The 21,107-nt window shown below is 35.5% G+C and overlaps 1 protein-coding gene across 1 annotated transcript in view; it reads right to left on the reverse strand.

Moving 5' to 3' along the window:
* KIF15 (kinesin family member 15) overlaps positions 1 to 21,107 on the reverse strand; it is a 37,557-nt gene that overhangs the window by 3,939 nt on the left and 12,511 nt on the right. Inside the window, exons 13-32 of the mRNA XM_026094059.2 lie at positions 20,389 to 20,598; positions 18,996 to 19,173; positions 18,432 to 18,573; positions 16,223 to 16,364; positions 15,696 to 15,893; positions 14,613 to 14,720; positions 13,696 to 13,801; positions 13,134 to 13,299; positions 11,628 to 11,778; positions 10,716 to 10,801; positions 10,233 to 10,308; positions 9,866 to 9,952; positions 8,766 to 8,870; positions 7,781 to 7,903; positions 6,134 to 6,280; positions 5,031 to 5,135; positions 4,559 to 4,723; positions 3,929 to 4,038; positions 1,072 to 1,138; positions 421 to 458 (exon numbers count right to left, since the gene is read on the reverse strand). Coding sequence (XP_025949844.2) covers positions 421 to 458; positions 1,072 to 1,138; positions 3,929 to 4,038; positions 4,559 to 4,723; positions 5,031 to 5,135; positions 6,134 to 6,280; positions 7,781 to 7,903; positions 8,766 to 8,870; positions 9,866 to 9,952; positions 10,233 to 10,308; positions 10,716 to 10,801; positions 11,628 to 11,778; positions 13,134 to 13,299; positions 13,696 to 13,801; positions 14,613 to 14,720; positions 15,696 to 15,893; positions 16,223 to 16,364; positions 18,432 to 18,573; positions 18,996 to 19,173; positions 20,389 to 20,598 — 2,510 coding nt within the window. The remainder of the gene's footprint in view (positions 1 to 420; positions 459 to 1,071; positions 1,139 to 3,928; positions 4,039 to 4,558; positions 4,724 to 5,030; positions 5,136 to 6,133; positions 6,281 to 7,780; positions 7,904 to 8,765; positions 8,871 to 9,865; positions 9,953 to 10,232; positions 10,309 to 10,715; positions 10,802 to 11,627; positions 11,779 to 13,133; positions 13,300 to 13,695; positions 13,802 to 14,612; positions 14,721 to 15,695; positions 15,894 to 16,222; positions 16,365 to 18,431; positions 18,574 to 18,995; positions 19,174 to 20,388; positions 20,599 to 21,107) is intronic.

Below are 21,107 nucleotides of genomic sequence, written 5' to 3' on the forward strand. Positions count from 1 at the left end.
TACTACTATCTTAAATATTTTATAAGGGAAAGACATGAACACTATTTCAATTTAATTTGAAAAGGAACATCCTTAAAAGTCACTACATATAAAAGTTCAAAGCCCTATGCCGTAGATCATTTTACACAATCCCATGAAGTCCTTTCCAAGCTAAGCTTCAGAGTATTTTCCTCTAACTACTACTCTTGCAGTGAATTAGTAATAGGTACTACTACCACCTACTGATGAAAGGTGGTAAAAACTGGATGTTTCTTTCAAAAGTATAAACATTATTTCCACACTGTTTCTTATAAATTCAGATCTTGAATTCCAATTACTTTAATTCCAAATACTTTGAATTGAATCCAATTCAAACTACATCTTTTTGGTGTTAATGAGTTTAATACAAGTCTCCAATTCAGTAAGAAATATTAAACTTACTCTGTTTTGATTTTCAGCATCTCCTCCATTGCTTTATTCTGTAAAGGTTCAAAAATATAAATTACATTCTTAATATTTAAGATACATACATATACTTAAAATTATTTCTGTCCCTTACTTGATGCCAAGTATCTTAATTTCAGATACCACCAAAATAACCCTATTACCCAATAACTCACATCTCTAACATTCACTGTAAGTTAATCTCCTTGTTATATGCACATATTTTTGTTTCATGCCAGCACAGATGACCCACATCAATGTCTCTGCCCATAAATAAACAGCCAGCCACTGGAGCTTTAACCGGGGCATTCTTCTGTCCTGGAAATCCATGAAACCACAACATTAACCTCCTTTTGGCAGAAGCCTTGATATTAGCAAGTGACATAATCTTTGCTTTCCAACCCATCAGCGATAAATCAGATCTACTGATCTGAATCTCATTTTGCTTATTGTTCTGTAAGTTTGACACCCAGTTCAGCGGAGTTAGACCAAGGTAGAAACCATAAGAGATTAGTATCAAGCTCTGCGTCTATTAGAATTCACTAGCAACCAGTGTCCGTTTCACTGACACAAAACAGAAGAAAACATGATGAATAATACTTCCCAGCAGGGAAGCAAAAACTGAATACTACATGAAAAGTGACATACCTTGGCCAGTCGCTCTTCAGCAATCTCCTTCTCTTTGAGGTGTTGAACATCCGGATATTTCTGATCACTAGGAAATCCAAGAATATGAGGAAAGTTTTGCACATACATAAGGAACCCATCATAAAAACAACAGCTTCTCCAGATTAAACTTGTAATGTGTGTAACTGTCGTGATACACATTCAGATTCAGAATACTGAACATCATAAAACATAACTCTGGAAGGGTTTTAACTTTAATATTCCAGAAGTACCACATTTTCCTTTGGTAGAGCATAAGTATAGAGCAATTAATGTTTTTTTTTCAAATGATCTTTTCACTAAAAGTTATAATGACCATGCAACTGTGTGTTAGATAACTTCAGGACTGAGGTAAATGTTTTATTGACAGTGTTCACTTGCGCATAGACTGCAGAAAGCAACTCCCTCCTACAAGATCTTTGCTCAGTGATCTTGCCAAGTTAAGAGGATAAAAGATTTTTGTATTCAGAAGACTTGGAAACTATTTTGTTAATTTTTAATAAACGTCACCACAGGTAGAAGTAAGCAAACATAATAAAAATAAAACACAAATAAAAAAACAAATACACATCTGAACTAAAACACCATTAGGGCCACTTCCTTCCTAGAGCTGGCCTTTGGGGAAGAACTGTGTCGATTAATAATTATTCTAATATGACATAATCATAAAAGGTTGCTATTTTCAGTAACTTAAAGTCTCTGTCAACCTACCCAGCTAGGGTGATATTTTCCATACCTGGTATATGCTGCCTTAGGCTGAATGTGTGGGTTGGTCTTTATTTTTTAAATATTATTTAAATGCCAGTTTAAACAGTCTAACCACTTCTAACTACTTCTCCCTTATGTTTTGGGGACAGATTTGGGAAGTGGTTTTGTACGAAGTCCTGTACATCATTTCACCTCCACAAAATCTACCCAAATTCAGCCATAAATCTTATAGCTTATAAATCTTTGGGAAGGACTACAACAAACCCTGTTTACTTATTCTCAGTAGATAGTTACATGAATTTGAAAATCCCAAAATATATCATCGCTGATTATGCTTGAGCCTTTCAAATTCTAGCACTAGTCAGCCTGTACCAACCTCAGAGGTGAACAGAGCCTGCTCCAGCTTAGCATTACAGAGATGAAGGCTGACCTTTGCTGTATGGCTGCTCTTCCCTGTGCTAAGACTAAATACCAAAAGAGAGCAGGCATTTGGCCCCATCTTGTATTCTCAAGCATCCGCCTAAGGCCTCCAATGCAGCCAAAGATCCTCACATCTCACCACTCTGTCACGTGCGAGACCAATGATCAAATCATCTTGGTCTCTAACACTGGGCTGCACAAAGAATAATCACCTGCTACTGCTATCAGCTGTTCCCATAATGTATAAGGCATGAGTCTGCATTATGAATATCCCTACCTGAGATATCTGAACCTGATTTTTCATAGAGCATGTAATATAATACAGCCTTCAACCTATCCAAACCATAACTCTTGTCAACTTCAACAGCAGCTGGGAATTGTTAGTGCCGTGCAAATTATATCCCAGGGTCTCAAGTCAGGCATCCAGCAAATAAGGGACATAAAATTAATGCTGTTGTGTGGAAAAACTGGGTCTAAGTGACCTACTCTATAAACTGTATGAAAAACTAAGCCACAGAAGCCAGTTTTCCAGGGCAAGTAACCATTTGTGTTTCTGCAATTCCCACTCTAATTCACCACACACTTGAAAGCTACTGCCACAAACTAAGCAGAAGGCCCTAGAGACCACAGTATCATTCAGTATCCCACCTGCTCTGTCCTACCAAACAGGCCTTGGCACAGACTGTTTTCTACAGACCTATCTTCCACAAGCTCCATGAATCACTCACTCAATAACTGAAGGTTATTTTTTATACACACACACACGGACAAATTGGGGTTGCACAGACACCTGCAATTACAGCATCTTGTAATTGGAATGCTTAACATTGTAAATTTAATAATGTTCTCTTAACTTGAAATACTTATCTTACCAAAAAAGCCAGTTCTAACTGACAACACTGATTCTTTACTGAATATAGATATTCTGGAAGTTATGAAAAATATTTTTGAAACATTTAATAGGCAAAAAAAAAGATTCAGCTCCTACCTAGCATTAAGTTATCAATCTCGGTGTCTAAGTCACTGTTTATTCAAATTGCCTCTTAAAAAAAATTATTTGTCATTAAACATCAACAGAACTATCTGCTGCCAGTGAATTATCCTTTTCTCAAAATATGAAGTAGCAGATTATGCAATTCTTTACAAAAACCAAAAAAAAGTTAAAAAGCAGCAAGCTGTGAAACCAAATCTTTTCTGTCTAAAATAAAGTACTTTAAGTACAGACTTAAAGTACAGACAGCAGTTCAAATCAAAGCTCAGGATATCTCCAATCTAGGTATATGACGATGGGCCATCATTTCAGAATTTTGTTCCTTCCCCTTGAAAACATGAGGTGGTTTCATTCAAGTCTATGTTAAAACTTCTGTTGATTTCATTGTGATATTTCATATCTACTGAATCCATAACTGCACTTCTAGTGTGGAAATATATAATGTATTATAATGGCTACAAATGTAATTATTTTGCATTCTTTGTCCATTTCTGTCTACAACTTCATGCATAACTTGTCATTTGAAGGCAATAAAGATTACAAGTCATTAAGAGATTTTTTATAGAAAAGGCTGAGATTCTCATTTAATTATACAAATAAGTTATATGCAATATCGTATTTAAAATAAAAAAATTCAATTTCAGTTTATTTTATGCAATTGCTTAAAGTTAAGACAAGTTTTTCTTGGTTTTTTTTTGTTTGTTTTTTTCTTTTTTTTACCTGATTTTGCTTTGTCTCTGAGCTTCTACAAGCTGGCTCTGTAAATTCCTGTTGTTCTCTGTTAATATCTGCATTTCCAGATGCAAGCTCGCCAATTCATTTAACTGTTCCTAAACAAGTCAGATTGGAAACATTTTATTTGAAGACAGAAATGCAATTCCTATTTTCATTTTTGGTGGAACCCATTTTTAAAATAAAATTGACAAGATAAAATGTTTCGAAAGAAAACAAGCACAGTTCTGTTCTGCAAAGACCTGCATAACCCTTCTATTTACAATTTTGTTAAAAACTTGCTTTGGAAGAAGCCAAAACAGTTTCACCAGCAAAAGTAATATTACCATTGATATTCGTGCAAGGTAATCAACTGAGCTCCTGGGAAAATGAGATATATGGACACCTCCAAGCAAGTTATCACCATCTGTGTTAAACTTTCCTATCACTGGAGACAGAGAGCTAGGAGATGCTCCCATTTCTAAGAAGCTGGCTAGTTACCGTACTAGGCAAGACGACCAAGAGCTGCCCTCCTGCATTACTGGACAGACTGCTAATGAGAGCTCATTAAGACAGAATACAGAACTCACATTTACTTTAACCTAACAGATTGCTTATATAGAGTTTAAATTACAGTACCTTAAGTCTTAGAATTTCATCATTTTTAGCTCTTCGTTCTTCACTTAGTTCACGTACAAGATGCTCTAGAGTAATTGCAGAAGCCCTGCGATCAGCTATTTCTTGCTCATGAGTTTCCAAGATTTTTGCCAGATTCTCATCAAAATTAGGGGGAGTTTTTGGACACTAGCAAGTTAAAAAAAAACAAACAAAAACCCACCAAACTATTAGGAAAGAATTATTTCTCCTATTTATTAGTTACACAGTGACATGTTTTAATAGTTAATTGGAGATGTATTAATAAAATCCTAGAAGACAAATCACCAATAACACATTTAACTAACAAACAAGGTGAATGGGATTTCAAAGTTCTCAATACATTGTCATTTCTGCTTTCAGTCTGAAGCCATAGTGTTAAGTTGTTGTTAAACTTTTCCAATGAGCTAAGTTCTAATAGTCTTTACAATGAAAACGTTGCTCTCAAATGCCATACCTGAGGAAATGTTACTGAAGAGGAGTCCACAAAGCAATCTATTTGCTTCATTTTTAATTCATATTCATTCTTCCTCTTCTCCAGTTCTTCTGTCTTTTTATCCAACTGTTAGAAACCGCAATTAGAATTAAATTAGTACATAATACTCGAAAAATGTTAAAGAGCCAACAGATCTTTGTTTTGAGCAAACTATCCAAATACACCCCAAAGATGACTTCACCCCAAAGATGACTTCACTTTTATAGTTGTTTTCTATATTTACCCAATAAAATTGTTAATCACTCAACATTTGCATTTAACAAGCATTGTTTAAGCAGCATATATACACTATATGTCTACATCTACATCTCTAATTGAATTTTGTTCTTCTTGCTGGCATTCTATTTTTTTTTGCCTTGGGAATGTTTAATCTACATTTCACAGGGACTGCTAGCAGAGATGAACTAATAAGACCTTTGATGGCAAATGCTACTGGTCAAAACTTGATTTGATACCAAAAAAGAGAAAAAATTTACTGATTCAGGTTTAATTTCCTGAAAGAGGACATGCTAACGTGATAAAAGGACCCTTCTTTCTGAAATAACTCATCCTTATTAGAGTTTTGGCCAAAACAGATAAGATATATTAGTTAGTACTACGACAGTTAGGACTATTAAAATTTAGAAAAAGCTTACCATAGCTATTTGGTCTCCAAAAGCTCCAAATCACTCTCAGATTGCATCCTTTACAGAGCTCAATAAATTATCTCCAATACATAATGATTTGTGGACAAGTGTAAGTAGAGGAAAAAGTAAACCCCTCATTTACACTGGTCATACTGCATGTTACTCTATCATTCTGGGTAGTGATAATTCTACTCTGCTTTTAGAGTTAACATTTTTGCCAGCTCTAGACAGCTTTTTCAAAGTATTTAAAGGTTATCTAGCCTTTGTTCAAAATCCTTTGAACTACTGCTGTGCTTTTACACCAAGAAGCTCTGCTCACCAAGAGTACTAAGTACAAAATGCTCTAAAATCACAAATAAACCCCCAGCATTTCCACAAGCTATTAATAACCATGACTGCTCCCAAAGAGCTAATTATCAGAAGAATTTCTTGTTCTACCTGTTCCCTCAGTTCCTGGATTAGAATTTCTTTCTTTGTTATGTCTTCCTGTGCACACTGAAGCAATGCATCATGTTTCTTAGAGGCCTCTGTCAGCCTTGTCAGCTGCTCAGTGGTATGATGCAAATCTTCACACAGAAGGTCTCTCTATTTTAAGCCGATGGATGAGTAAAGAAAGAAACATTAAACTAAGAGTTATATGTGTAAAACAGTTGTTTTAAGAAGTCTTTGTCATTGTTGCTAGAGACTGCTAACAACTACAAGCATCTCCCTTTTCCCTTCGCTTTTTCTTCCTGAATTGTGTCAAGAATTCATCTATAAACTTCTTTTCTTGGCAAGTTTTCCCAAATGCATTGTCTTGGCTGCAGAACAAAAATGAGATCTAACTTGCTAGTTAGTTATATATTTGTGAGAAATGCTTAGATTCAATCACTGTTTTCAAGTATGATATATACTAAAAAAAAGATACAATTTTAAAAATAAAAGGCTAGAAAGGAAGGTCTAGATTTTAATCTACATTGAATTAGTGATTCAGCTTTTTTACTGCACTACTATTCTGTAGATACCTTTGGATTTGTTCTAGCATCTAGACTCCAATCCCCTGATCTGACAGGACATCATACCTCCATGAGGTGTGTTAACATAGAAGGGGAAACAGCATTTGGTATTGTAAACACCACCTTGGATTAGTTCCAAAGAGATCTTCTCATCCAGTCAAAAAAGTATGAAGGAAATTAGTAACCAATGAACTCAAAAGAAGGGGAGACCCTATAATTTCATCAGGAGCCAGATATACCCAAGGATAACACCACAGTAAGAATGCAGTTACTTCTGCTAAACCCCCCCCAAACAATCCAAAACAAAACAAAAAACCAATTCAGTCAGCAGGAAATTTAACCTTGGATTCCATAAAGTCAAATTTAGGTATGGTTATAAGTGAAGTCAGTCTGTTCTTTAAGCATAGCGGAAATGTATTGAAAGGCGGTGTTTGAGAAGCACACACTACTCTGGAAGACATCATTATTGCTATCTGATTGGACTGAGCATACGTAATATGCCTGATTGTCTTGTAGAACCTGAAGTTAGTCATAAGGATAGGGCAGTTGTTTTGACTGAAGGACATGTTCTCCAAAATAATGGGAAGGGTGGTAAGAGGAAAGACCAAATTAAAAAATTACAATTATGAAAGCAAAACTGTAGTTGAATCAACCATGCTTCCTAAATCTGTTTCCAGCAGGTGGAGCTTTTGGTTAAAATTGTGAGTAAAGGGAAGAAACTGTCTAAAAAAAGTAGCAGTGATGGAAGAGATAGTGTTAACCATATTCTTCTACCTATTTTAATTTCTCAGCTGCATCCTCTAATGCTGCTGTTAAATTCAGCTTCTGTCTCCTCAGTTGCCTTAACAAGAATTAAACCAGGCTTTTAGCATAGGTTTTTATAAAGTAGTTTATAAAATATTTATATCAAATAATGTGATAATTTAACAGAATTTGTCAGGTATTTTATTAAAAATTCCTTTCAGAGCATCCTAACCAGTTATATTTGAACTAAAATGAGGTTAAGTTTTATACTAGAATTTTAAGCAAAAACACATACAATTCCTCTGTTAAACAGATAATCACAATACACCAACATTAATGCTTTTACCTCAATGTTATCTGCTATTTGTTTTCTCTCCAAGACTTCCATCAATTCTTCAATCTTCTTTTCATGATCCTCTATGATTCCTTTGCTTTCTTCTTTTGCAGCCAAAACAAAATTATACTTGCACTAAGAAAAAGGTTAATTTAAAGTTTAGAATAGGAATGAAAACATGTTATCAAAGAGTGTTGCCACAATATAAATAAGTGTATGTCATAAATCTTAGGACAACTATAAACTTCATGTTTAAAAACTCATCTGCATCAGTGACACTAAAACCAGAGTGAAATGTCATACTTGCTCAATTCTACAAACTGTGGGTTATTAAAAATTTGTTGTCAGAACTAAAGAAAAATTATTAATTTAATATGTATTAACCACTACAAACACCCATTACTGATAAGAGAGATATGTAGAAATTAGTCTCAGGAACATCTTGTCCTTAGAACCTCTTGGATTCATAGTTCGTACATATATAGCATCTAAAACATTCCATTGATTGCTCTATTAGTTTCTAAATAAGATCTATTTTAATAAATAAGATGCATCATATTTATACACAGGTTATTCACATATGTAATTTTAATTCTTTATGTTTATATTTACAGATGTAGAAAATAAACATCTCAGTTACAGTTCACATAAAAATTGACACTCTCAAAAATGAATTTACTGAGTTCAGCTTCAATTGTCAGTGTCTTAAATCACCAAATTCCCAGGAAATCTAACCGTGACTGTCAGCTGAGTGCAGCTTACAGGATGTGAATAGGTCCCTTCAGAGACACTGCTCTTTACCCATCACGTGGAAAGAGTTCAGTTTTCAAGACAGCCTTAGGCATAAAATGTTCAGAAGATTTCAACATGTCAAAACAAAGAAGTTTCCTTCCATAACACTACAGCAAGTTATGCTGTTTGAGACCTGTGATAAGACATGTCATTGTCTTCCATTTTTGAAAAACTACACTATGTCCTTCAAAATGACAGAACATACATTTATGTCCTCCAGCTCTCTTGTCAGCCCATCTATGGACTCAGTTTTATGATTAATTGAAGATCTCAGCTCCTGGATCTGTCTCATCAAGTCAGTTACAACTTCCTGCAACATAAGAAAAAAAGTTAGTCCTGGTTTTGTTTTGTTTTGTTTTTTTGATTTATTTATTACTGGACATCGTTTGGTGTATAATTTGTCAGTTCCAAATTTCAAACAGTCATTTGAAAATGAGGCCTCAATATGCACATGTAAAGGAGTAACAGGAAATGCGCTGTTAAATCATGAGCTTTTGTCCTAAGCACTGAAAGAATTAAATAACCTGCTATGCTAATTGTAAAAGACAACTAGCCCCCAGTACAAAAGCTTTAGACTCAGCCTGCCATGCGTTTCTAATAGGAGACTACAATTACTATAGTTTAGGCTCAGCTTTGTAAGGGAAACAGGTACATTCAGAAACACCACTGTACTGACAGTACCAGATTCTTTTGACCCTACATGTCAGATATTTTTTATAGCACAGAAAAAGCAACACTTGAAACAATGTATCGTGTTGATTAATGAACACAGTATGCAATTTCTTATACCTATTTTACATATAGCATAAGTGTTTCTGCTATGGGAACTTTTGTTATTTAAGCTTTCAAAAAAACAGAGCAGTCTTTGCATGTAAAAGTGCTTTGATTTTATTGATAAGATACCATAATCACAGTCAAGTTCTCACGATGCCTTATATTTTCTATTAGCCCATTACAACACTGACTGGAAGGCTGTGTTAATCAGCAGGGGAATTATGCATCAATTCTCCACTGGATGTTTTACCCACCAGATAGCCTAACCCTCTGCTGTCCTTTTCCCCCCCTCCCCTTCTCTCCTTTCCCCAGTTATCTTCTTGTATTTTCTCTGAATGTATACCAGTTTTCTCCCATCCTGCAAACTCAATGTCAGTAAAAGGTAGAATTTATTTTACCTAGATACACAGCCAGACTTGCCTAGAATCACAGTTACCAAGAATGATAGAAAGGCTTTGGGCTTTCAACTCCATTTCAGAGCATGCAGTTACCTGCAAAACCTGGATATCAGTAACAGAAATAAGCCCAAACCTTATCTGCATCATTTGTCTTCTTCAAAGAAGCAATAATCTCTTCAGCAGCAGCCAGCTTCTGTTCCAATTTTTGCAGCTTTGCTTCCTAGAAGAAATATTAGTTGTGAAAGACAGCCTTAATTACTTTTGGAATATGTTTTGTATATGCACAAAGCTATGAAATAAAGGGAAGGAACTAAGGTGCTTACCTTACCAGAAAAAAAAAAAAAAAAAAAAAGCAGTAACAAAGTAATCTGAAACTTGAGAACTCTATATTTATTTTACTGTTAATCTACAGAATAGTCAGTTCATCAGTAAGAGTGCTATTAAGGCACACAGAAATCCATAAACATATGATTTAGAGTCAGTTAATTCTGCTGTTGTACCTGCTGCTCACATCGTGTCACTACTTCAGAGGATGGTTTCTCCACCTGCACTTTTTCAAGTACCTTCAAGAGCTCCCTGGAAAGGAAAACATGTTCCTTGGGAGAAATGTAATCAGAATGTAAGAGCTTTAACAAGGATCAAGCCATATCAGTTTATTCTTAGTTACATTTAATTTTGAAGAGTTCTTTAACTACCAGCTTCTTAGTACTACATAAAACACTATTAGTTCAGTTACTAGTCATACACGTTGGAACTTTATCTTTGACATGAAGAACTACATTTGTAATGTTAATTGAATACATAAAAATGCAGCATTGTTCTATAATGGTTAAATTAAAAAAAAAAAATCCATTATGTAATCATTTCTACAGAACTGGGGACAAACACATCTACCAAAAGGGTCCCTGACTAAATAAAAGTCTAGTATAGGAGAAAACCCTTTAAGCCAGGTGGAAATAACCCTGCACACAATCAAAACTCACTTTGAATTGTTTTCTTTGTCTTCTTGTAGTTGTAATGTTAGTTTTTGATTATGTTCTTTTTCTGTTTCCAGGAGTTTCAAGAGGTTCTAGAATATGAAAATGTGTGTTGCTATAACAATTCTAGGTGAAGATCATTGAGAGAATTTAGAATATGCAAATTACAATATAAGGCTTTTAGAATAATATAAAAACAAAATAAAAAAAATCAAAACAACTCCTAACATGCAATTTAAAGTACTAGACTATGAGGAATCTAAAAACATGATTTTCAATCTGTCAGTGTTCCTTTAAACACTAAAAGAGAAATTTTACAGCAAACTTGCTGAGCAGGCAAACAGTGAACGCTGCAGAAAAGCAGGCAAAATCATTTGCAAAAGCCCTTGAGCAACCTTGTTGCTGTTTTGCAGTCACTGCAGTCTGACAGCTTTTCAAGGACAGCATCAACCAAATTGCAGGACAGTGATCCAACACAAAAAGGCATAGATCATTTTAACAAGATCACTAACACTATACAAAGTAGCTTCTTACAAATTTTTCAGAGATGAAATAAATAAGCTAGTCTTAGCTAGCACTGAGATCAAACATAACCAGCATTTAGATATCAGGGTTCTTTTCCAAAGTGGTTTCTTATTCCTTTACTAATTAATCTATCTCCCTCAAAACTCCTAGAGCAATTTCTTCAGCCAAGGAACTTACTACTTCATCATGCTATTGGATATTTCTTCTAGCCTGTGGTTGCAAAAATCTTGCACTAGATTTAAAAAAAAAATCTGGATGCATCTTCCAGATGAGACCATTAGGAAACCTATTATTACTGTAACCTATTATCAATGATTTAATAACATGAATTAAATAATCTGACTTCATGAGGAAATGAATAATCAAGTCTTTTAAAATCCTTGACTGTCTTACACAAAGCTCAGTTTTCATTGCTTCAGCTTCTTGCTTTCTGTCCGTGAGCTGTTGCTTCAGTTGATCTGTCTCAAACTTCATTACTTCCTGCAAATTGTCATAGTCATCCTGCAGGCTTGCTTTTTCTTCAAGAATCTTTTCATGTTCTAGCCTTTATTAAAAAGCCCCACAATATTAAGAGATAAGAATCTGTTCCATTATAAAAATGTCCTAATCGATTACATTTTACAAGCTCAAAATAATCTACAGAGTATAATCTTATTTTAGACAAAAGTGACTATGACATAAGGGGTGACATTTTTAATCAGAACCCTCAAATTTATGAAGGGGACAAGAGCTTTAAGGGACACTGGAAGAGATGACAGAGTACTCTTTTTGGCCCCTAGAAATAATATACCTCTTCCCAAAGTCTATACATGTAGAAGTTTTAGGCATTGTGTCTTGATCATGGTGCTATGCCCCTCCCCCCCTTTTTTTTGTTAATGGTTGCTCTACAAAAAACTAATTATAACTATCAGAATGATCCTGGGTACCTAGACTATCTGTTTAACTGATACTTGGGTTATTTGTCCTATATAAAAATCTTTCCACATTCTGGGCAAGTATGGATTATTTCCCTTTAAACTGTTGCCCTGAAGATTTATTTTATTTGATCTTTCATGAAAGGGAAAAGCTAAAAGGGATAAAAGAGCTGCTAGACAAGTGTTATGGATCATATTATTAACACAGAGCCCACAGTAAGAATATTTACCACATACCCTCCAAAACTCAGTACTTTTGCTAACACATAAGACATTGGAGACATCACAACATTGAGTTTCTATTCCAGGTTCTCAGTCTCACAATACATCACTCAAAAGATGACTTCAGCTAAGACAGGACTATAATGCAATAACATAGTTAAGCTTTCCAGGCAAAAATCACTGTTAACTTAGTTGCACTAATGATTAAAAACATAATTGTTTTCCAACTCCTAATAATAATTAATATCAATTATAGCACACAATGCAGTGAGCTTTTCAGGCTTCAATTGCCTAGTTTCAGTTTTATTTTTGTGGTTTATTTCTGCTTGTATTTTTAGATCAGCATCATTATGTCACCTGCTTCTCGGGAACAGACTGAAGAGGAGTAGTTATTTTTAGGACGAAATTGGAAAAAAATTCATGCCTCGTCAGCCACTTTATTTAGCTTATGAAGATCAAAAAGCTTACAGGTATATCCTATTTAATGGAAATGTGCTATGGTAAACCAATATTGAAATTAAGGAAGCCCTATTTTAGTATTTTTCTGCTAATTTCACTATATTCCACTAAGACTCAGAACAAAGCAGGAAAGACTTGAGCAAGAAATAAGGGAAGGACATAAGCATAAAATTACACTTTAACATCTATTTCTTTTCTTTTTTTTTTTTTTTTAGGTTGCTAGGTTACATACAGAAAAGTAGAACTAAACCACTGGATGCATTTGGAAGGAAGGTTAAGATATTTCACCAGGCTGCCAACATACCTGACGCTATCCAGCTGGAACTGTACATCCATATGTCTACCAGAAAGCTGACTCATTTCCTTCTCTTGCTTTTCCCTAAAGGTGCTATACTCCAGTTTTACAGCAGACAGCTCCTTATCTGCAGACTGCAGGACAATGCGCAAGTCATGGACTTCGCTTGTTAATACTGTTGAAAACCAAACAAATATTTTACCTTTTATTTATTTGGAAAACTATGCTAGATACAGGACAAAGAACATATATGATGTTGGAAATTTCTGCATTTCCATAGACTGATAATGAATTTACCCTTTATTTTTAGTTAATATTTTCTCTTTAAATACATATTCTCTACTCCTTCAAATTCACAGTCAAAGAGTAATTATCAATATTGTATACTGTGCAAGAGCAGGCAGATAAAAGGCTATTCTGGCAGTATTACACATTTTTTTTCTTTAAATCAAACGTGTAAGACATTTAACATCTTAAACCAAAACAGCTACTCAGCATGTGCTGTTTTTAATTTAAAAACATTAAGGTTCCTCAAAACTTCACACAGAATTTCTGCGTTATATTGACTTACTATCAGTCTTGCTTTGAGTGTCTTGAAATTGCTTTTCAAGCAACTTTATTTGCTCAAGGAGCTCCTGGCGCTCTTTAGTCCAGTCATTTCTTTCTGATGAAAAAAGCTTAAGAGAAGAAAAGTAAAATTTTTGAATGGAACGGAGCATAGGAATGGCTAAGTCAGACCTGTAACAATAATAATGCGTTAAAGTATTACTTTAGCTGATGAAATATAGAAGATGGATTTTCCAGTAAACTTGATGTAGTTTGGTAAATCTGAAATCCATACAAGTCCAAGAAAAATTATTTCAATACAACTGAAGTTAAGTTATCCAAGGAGAAGGTGTTCATTTAAAAGCAATCCACAGCTTGGGAGCTGAGTGCTGCTCCAAAACAAATATCTGAAACAGGACTCCTACAGGAAGAGTTCAAGTCTTATTCATCGTTTTCTACATTAAAATCAAAACAACTAGCTAAGGAAGACTTGTGAATATTTTATATAGTAATGACACTTCAGTTCAGTTACAACTGAGACAAGCAGTATTTTCAGCATTCCAAAGTTCTCACAACTTTTAGTAACTATTGATGTTTCTCAAGAAATCATGAAGTTGGCCAAATAAAAGCACAGACATCTTGAGCGCCTACTTGCTTATGTTCTGGTTTAAGAGCAAGTAGGCTCAAAACTGCAAGTAGGCTCAAAACTGCACCATATTTCTTAAACTGCAGAATTAAGTTAATTGTAGTCCCTTTCCTTCTGCACAGCCTTGGGCTATGATTCTAATAAATTTTTCAAAAGAAAATGCAAGTAATGCTTCAGACCTCACTGCAAGACACAATAGTTCGAGTGTGATAGATTTCAACCTGTCATATATACGTATATACACACACACACACACACACACTCGCATAAGTCCCTGCATTATACTGTTCTCTCACCTCCTGTATTTGTGCAGAATGATGCTCTAGCTTATTAATATGCTGCTGAAGTTTCATATTCTTGCTTTCTTCTTCATCTAGCTTTGTCTGCATTGTGCTCAGTTGTTCCTGTGACACAACAGACATTCAAAATTAGAACACCTGTCTTTGAGTTATTCTCACATGCCATATGGCAGTCTGTGCATACTAAATATAAAAATGTCAACTACTTTAATTTTTTATGACCTGAAACAACAGAAAACAGAACATTCAGAATACCTAAGTAGCTGATCTCTCTCCTATTGCTGACTAAACTGCCAGAACACAAGGATATCCATCAGACCATGTGAGCACTGAGTCCTACAAACACTTATGTATGCTTAGTCTTCAGACCCACATTTATCTTACAGAAATAAGACTTTAAACAGAAGTTATTCAAAATATACACTAGCTAAATTTCTTACAGATCACTGCACTGTGGTAAACAAAGAGGGGTTTTGGCTGTTCTGCGAGGTTTTACGCACACTGAAGTTAGTTCCATGTTCTCAGGAGACGTTCAGCTAAATTTGTAGCACTCTTCTATTTAGGAAAGGTACAAGACAGTTAAGGTATAATGGTGGGCAAGCAATATTTGGCATAACATAGTCATATGTTAAGCTTGGGTATTGTTCCAAATGCATTTGTCCTCACAGACTTACCTAGAGGTTTCCTTAAAAACAAGCTATCAGGCCAGAATAGTAAAGTTTAAATGTCCCTGAGTATCTATGAAACTACAGTTTGTTGAGAAATGTAAAGAAGATGTTCTCCAGACAGAATGCATAGCAAGTTTCAGCTCTACACATCGTTAAGGTATCAGCTCCCAATCATCTTCAATACTCCCACTGTAAGTCCTCTTAAGTACAATGTATAATTAGAGAATTGTTTCATGAAGCCTTAAGTATTTGGCAAATGCTTCAGTTTTACAGTTAACACACATTTTTGGGGGGGTGGAGGAAGGGGAATGGGATGGGACAACGAAGCTATTTCATGACAAAACCTGCTTTAAAATAAAATTAAGACATATATTTCAGTTTTCTTTGATTTATATTTATTCAGAACATTCACCTGCGCCACTTTGAGTTCCTCCGCAATGGCCTCATATGCTTGTTCGTTCATCTCTGGGGGAACTGGCTCTTTAAAAATGTCATCCATCATCTCTCCAGAACACTGAAAATCTTCAGAATGATAATCTAAGATTTCTGGGCTTATTCGAGGTACTAGGCGAGACCTTAGCTGGTAGGCTTTTGTTGGTGTGGTTATGTTCTGTTATAAAAATTACAAAGTAGTCTTTATTTTAACTATAAAACAGCATTAGACTTTGTCTGGCAACATATTTAAGTTTATAAGCAGAATAATGAAATAAAATGCGTAAAGCCAGTCACAATTCTATACCACCACAGTTTTTCAGATTTGTCATCTGATTACAAGTAGCAGTGATTCAGAAAATATTTCAGAATAAAACCCAGCATTTCTAGTTTATCACAGAGATTATATGCCAGAACACTAGTTAGGTAAAGGATCATACTAATAAAATCTATGTTCTCACACAATTCATAAGTAATTATGTATAGTTTTAAATACACTTCTTATACCTTAAGAGTTTCTCTATGTAGCTTATGTAATTGAGAGACTTCTCGGCGCTTGTGTGCTTTGGTTGCCTCCAGAATGTTTTCAAGATGTTGGTTTGCTTTCCGAAGGGATTGAAGCTCTGATTCCAGTTCCATATTCTTTTTCCTGTTCAGAAAACACGTTACCACTGTCAAAAAGCTAGTATGCTCACCATCATCAATAAAAATAAGGTGCTGTATTGGCAATGAGCATCATACTGAAGCTGAACTCTTGCCCACGCCCCCTAATACTCTCCTCCTCCCCCCTCCCCCCCCCCCCCCCCAAAAAAAAAATTAAAAGGCTAGGAAGCTTCTTTCTGGTTGCATGATGAAGAAAATACACGAATAACTAAACATGTCAGAAAAAATCCATTACATAGTAAGAAATAAGCTGAGAACTCTGCAATTCCTTTTAAAAGAAAGGGATATCACCCACACTAATATGATTTTAAGCTTTAAACGTGTTATCCAGTTTTATTATGAGAAGTCTGAACTGGTGGTAGCCAGGATTAAAGCAAATCCTTTAAAGATTTTTTTTTTTTTGAAACGCTGCTCTGTTAAGATTGTTTTGCCTTATAAGGGCATTTTAACTAAAAATCCATCAGTTGAGCAGAAATTTGGGAATACTTTTCATTAGGTATTTGCAGAGCTACATGTTATTACTGTGACCATTTGCCTTACTAACATAATTGCAGGCTCAAAGTCTACAGACAAAAAGAAATACACTATTTCATCTTTTGGGAGTTTAATGTTATCACTTTTCCTCACAATTTTAGAATCTGCAACAAAATGGCATATGGAACAGAGCAGAACCTTACCTCCTACTGCTAAGACAGCAGAAAAAACAGCATACATTGACTTTGCAAAATTATTAAGTTTTATAGTATTTATTCTTTTTAGAAGTATACAACTATTACTTGCACATAAAATTAAGCATCAAGTTACTTTGAAACTGGAAACAAGTTTTGTATTTAGATATTCAAAATGAATCCAGAGGATCAAAAGCACTTTTCTGTTTGATTACATTCCACTAAGAAAATGCCAATAATTGATTTCAGGGTGTCTAGAGTGTAATTCCAGGGGCACCAGGCAGAAAATATACTTCTATTTCTGCCTCCCCACCATTTTAGGCAAAGTAGTTTTGTAATATTCTTTCTGCACGTTCACGCGGTTGTACAAATCAGTACAAGTGACAATGTAGGTGCAAGCTAAAACAAACAAAACACAGATCCCTCTTGCCTTCCAGGTATATACTATGTTTGCTTGAAATGCAATTATTTTTCCTTCTATCTGAAGGCACAGGACTTGAACTTTTCAAAAACTGAGTTGAATCAGATTAAGCCACATGTTTGCACGTGAATATATATGTAAGTGAAGGTATTATCTAGGACTTTCACACTATCTTGTGCTGGCCTCAGGGAGAACAGTGACAGTAAAGTCTCTACTACATTAGTAAGGGCAAAGTAGACCCTCGTGTTTAGATGCCAAAGCAAACGGACATTAATGACCTACTGACGTTGCGTCTTTGCTCTAATTTGATTTAAATCTCGTAATACAATATAATAAGGGATGATGGTGTTAGTGCTTTCTTAAAAATCTTTAAAGGGGAGACAAAAGTTAACGGATTAGCCAAAAATTTTCTGGAGTGCTTGGATTCTACATTATGGAGGCACCAACTTACAGCCTTAAAAATACTATAATAATAAGTGTTGCACTGAAAAAAACACATGGAAAGGCATCAATTATTATTATCCATCACTGCTTCTATCTGTAATACGTCAGTTACTGAAAATACTTCTAAAACATGCACAGTGAGCCAAACACTCCCTGTTCAGTTAAGTGGGTGCCTATCAGAATTTCAGAGGATGTGCATCTCCTGCATACTGTGAAGCATTGTTTTGCATCTTAGCATAAAGAGGAGCTTGTGGAAAGAAAGAAATTTGCCATAGTGCAGACATGCCTTCAGGTTGCTTTACTGTTGCTTCCTAGTTCATAACTGGGATGAATTGGAAAGGATTTTGTGTCTACATCCTGTTTTTGTGTCTACATCCTGTTTTTCTTAACTTTCTTAAATGCAAAGAATGTATTTAGGCTCTATATACAGGATCTGAGTCTATTTTTTTTTAGATCAATATAAGTAGTGATATCAAAGACATTAAATTATTAAAGACATTTCTATAGTGTTTTGTCTCACTTGGTTAGCTCTTTAAATTCTTCATATTCTTGTTTTGAACTTGCCAGTTCGCTTTGAGTATGCAGCAGGCGCGCTTTCAGCCTTTCAACAGATGCCACAGAGTTGCCCTCTACTGATATGGTGGTGGAATGTAAGTGATGAGCTAAAGAACAAAATATATACCCTCTTAAAACAGAGTAGCTTTAAAAAAAAGTTTTACCAAAATAAAAGCATTTGCAGGCTTTCAAACACCAATACAACTGAGACTGAACATAATGAGTATTTGCAACAGTCCATATGAAAAAACAAGCAGAATAATTAGTATTGCCACAGCCTTCATGACAACTAAGGACAGCAAAATGAGATTAAGGATATTGTTCACATGATGCACTGGAATCCAAATCCCCTATAGATGTACTTGCATGAAGGCCAACATGAATAAAATGAAGCAAATATGTTTCAAAGTCTTCAGGTATCAATTTGAAGAAAGGAAAAATATGTTAAGACAGACAATCAACACTACTTTTCACACAACAGAAATAGAGTAAGCTATTTTAGCTCATGAAAGCATTAGCATATTTTTACCTCCAGTATTTTTCTCTGTGGCTGAAGCTTCCAAAAACGCTTTTTCTAGCTCTGCAATTGTCTGAGCATCAATTTCTTGGGCCCTTTTCACCGATTGTAAAGAACGAAGCCTTTTATTCTCCTCTCTGAGGTTATGGTTCTCCATGGCATACTTAGCAATTCGTGGGTGTTGTTCCATCTGTGATGAGTGATATTTTTTTCAATAGTTTTTATTTTCCAGATAATGCTATACATCTAGCTGTTGTGCTGCTACCTTTAATAAGCACTAAATTGTAATCGGGGGGGCGGGAAGCATTCCTTAGAGTGGTTAAAACCACCTAAAGGCTTTTCGTTTGTTTTCTTACTCCCTTGGAATCTGCTCTCAGAAGACAGCAGGTCTGTATTTTCCTTGTTTATTATTTTACTGCTAATATAGCCTTAGAAGCTTTTCTTGCTGCCCTTGATATTCCTTACCAGTTTTGACTTCGAGCTTTGGCTTTCCTAACACTGCATGCCCTAGCAAGGTTTCTGTAGTCCCCCTTGAAGCCTATCCTGACTTCCATACATGTCCTTTTTTATTTTTTGCTTTGGAGCTCAGTCATGAGTTCAATATTGAGCCAATCTGGTATCTTAATATGTCTGCTCATTTACCTAAGTATTGAGGTGCTTGAAGGAAACTTTCTGTAAAGATATACCTTCTCTCTTGAGCTTCTGTGTCCTTCAGAGCTGCCTCTCAAATGATACGACCTGCCAGTTCCCTGAATAAGCCAAAGTCAGCTCTTCCGAAGCCCTGGGTCTGTACTTTGCTACTTGCCTTCCTCACTCTCCTCAGAATCTGGAGCTCCACTATTTCATGGTCATTTACCAAGACTATACCATTGATTACACATCCGTGATAGTTCCTCCTTGTTTGTGGGTAATAGATCCAGGACAGCATCACCCCTGTTTGGCTCATCTAGCATCTGTGTTAATAACTTTCAGAAACCTGCTGTTTTATTTGCATCCCACTGAATTGCCCTTTCAGCAGATGTCAGGGAGGTTAAAGCCTCCCACAGGAATGAGGATTTATGATTTGGAAACTTAAGCCATAAGTTGCTTAAAGGAGACTTTGTCCACTACCTCCCCTGATCAGGTGGCCTGTACCACTACATAACATCACCCTTATAGGCCTCTCTCCCCTGATGTGAGCTCACAGGCTCTCAAACCAGCCCATTGCACCTTCCCATAGAAGAACTCTCTGCATCTGAGGTGCTCCTTTACTTACGTAAAAGGAAACCCCCCCAACCATTCCTTCTTTCCCCCCACCTGCCTTTCCTAAAATGCTTGTATCCATCCATCTATCACAGAACTCCAGTCACACATGGGCTATTCCCACAAAACAAAATTGTTTTAGAAAGGAAAAATAAACAAGCACCTGTTCTCTGAGTGTCTTCAATTCCTCCCTCAATTCATTGTGGAAATCATCTTGCTCTTTTGGCAATAAACTTCCACCAGCTTCTTTATGTAATCTCTCCAAACGAACAATATGGTCTTCTCGGAATTTAACTATCATTTTACTGGACTGAATAAATTTCTCCTTCTTGGCACAGAGATCTTCTAGTTGAGAAACTTTTTCTAATAAAGTCTTAAAAAACACATACATAGATTAATGGAAAAAAGGACAGTGACACTAGATGATTTCTAAGGTGTACATATCACATATATATGCAAATCATGCAGAACTCGCAATTAACAATAATTTACATAAATAAACAAAGACTATGTTTGCGTAGTCTGTGGTTCATTTGGAAAAGATCTGTAGAGAGCAACAGCTCATACCGAGAACCCAGCTTCCAGTGCAACCAACTATATTTATTACAGAAACTTTACTCTGAAGAAGCTCTAGTACAATCCTGGGGACTAAATATCCATGAATAATGAAACACATCAGAGGCACTTCTGAAGTACATCTTTCAGTCCAGTTTCTTCCAAAAGAAATCCAGTTTGCATGACCCAGCACTGCTCCATGACATGAACCAAAGCACAATAAATGAGGATGATTGGGAGATTTGCTTCAAAAAACCCCACACTGCTGATCTAAACACACACTTAGACTCAAAACTAAGTAAAACAAAATCTGTTGTTCTGTTCAGA

Source organism: Dromaius novaehollandiae, chromosome 2, assembly GCF_036370855.1.
Source record: "Dromaius novaehollandiae isolate bDroNov1 chromosome 2, bDroNov1.hap1, whole genome shotgun sequence".
NCBI lineage: Eukaryota > Metazoa > Chordata > Aves > Casuariiformes > Dromaiidae > Dromaius > Dromaius novaehollandiae.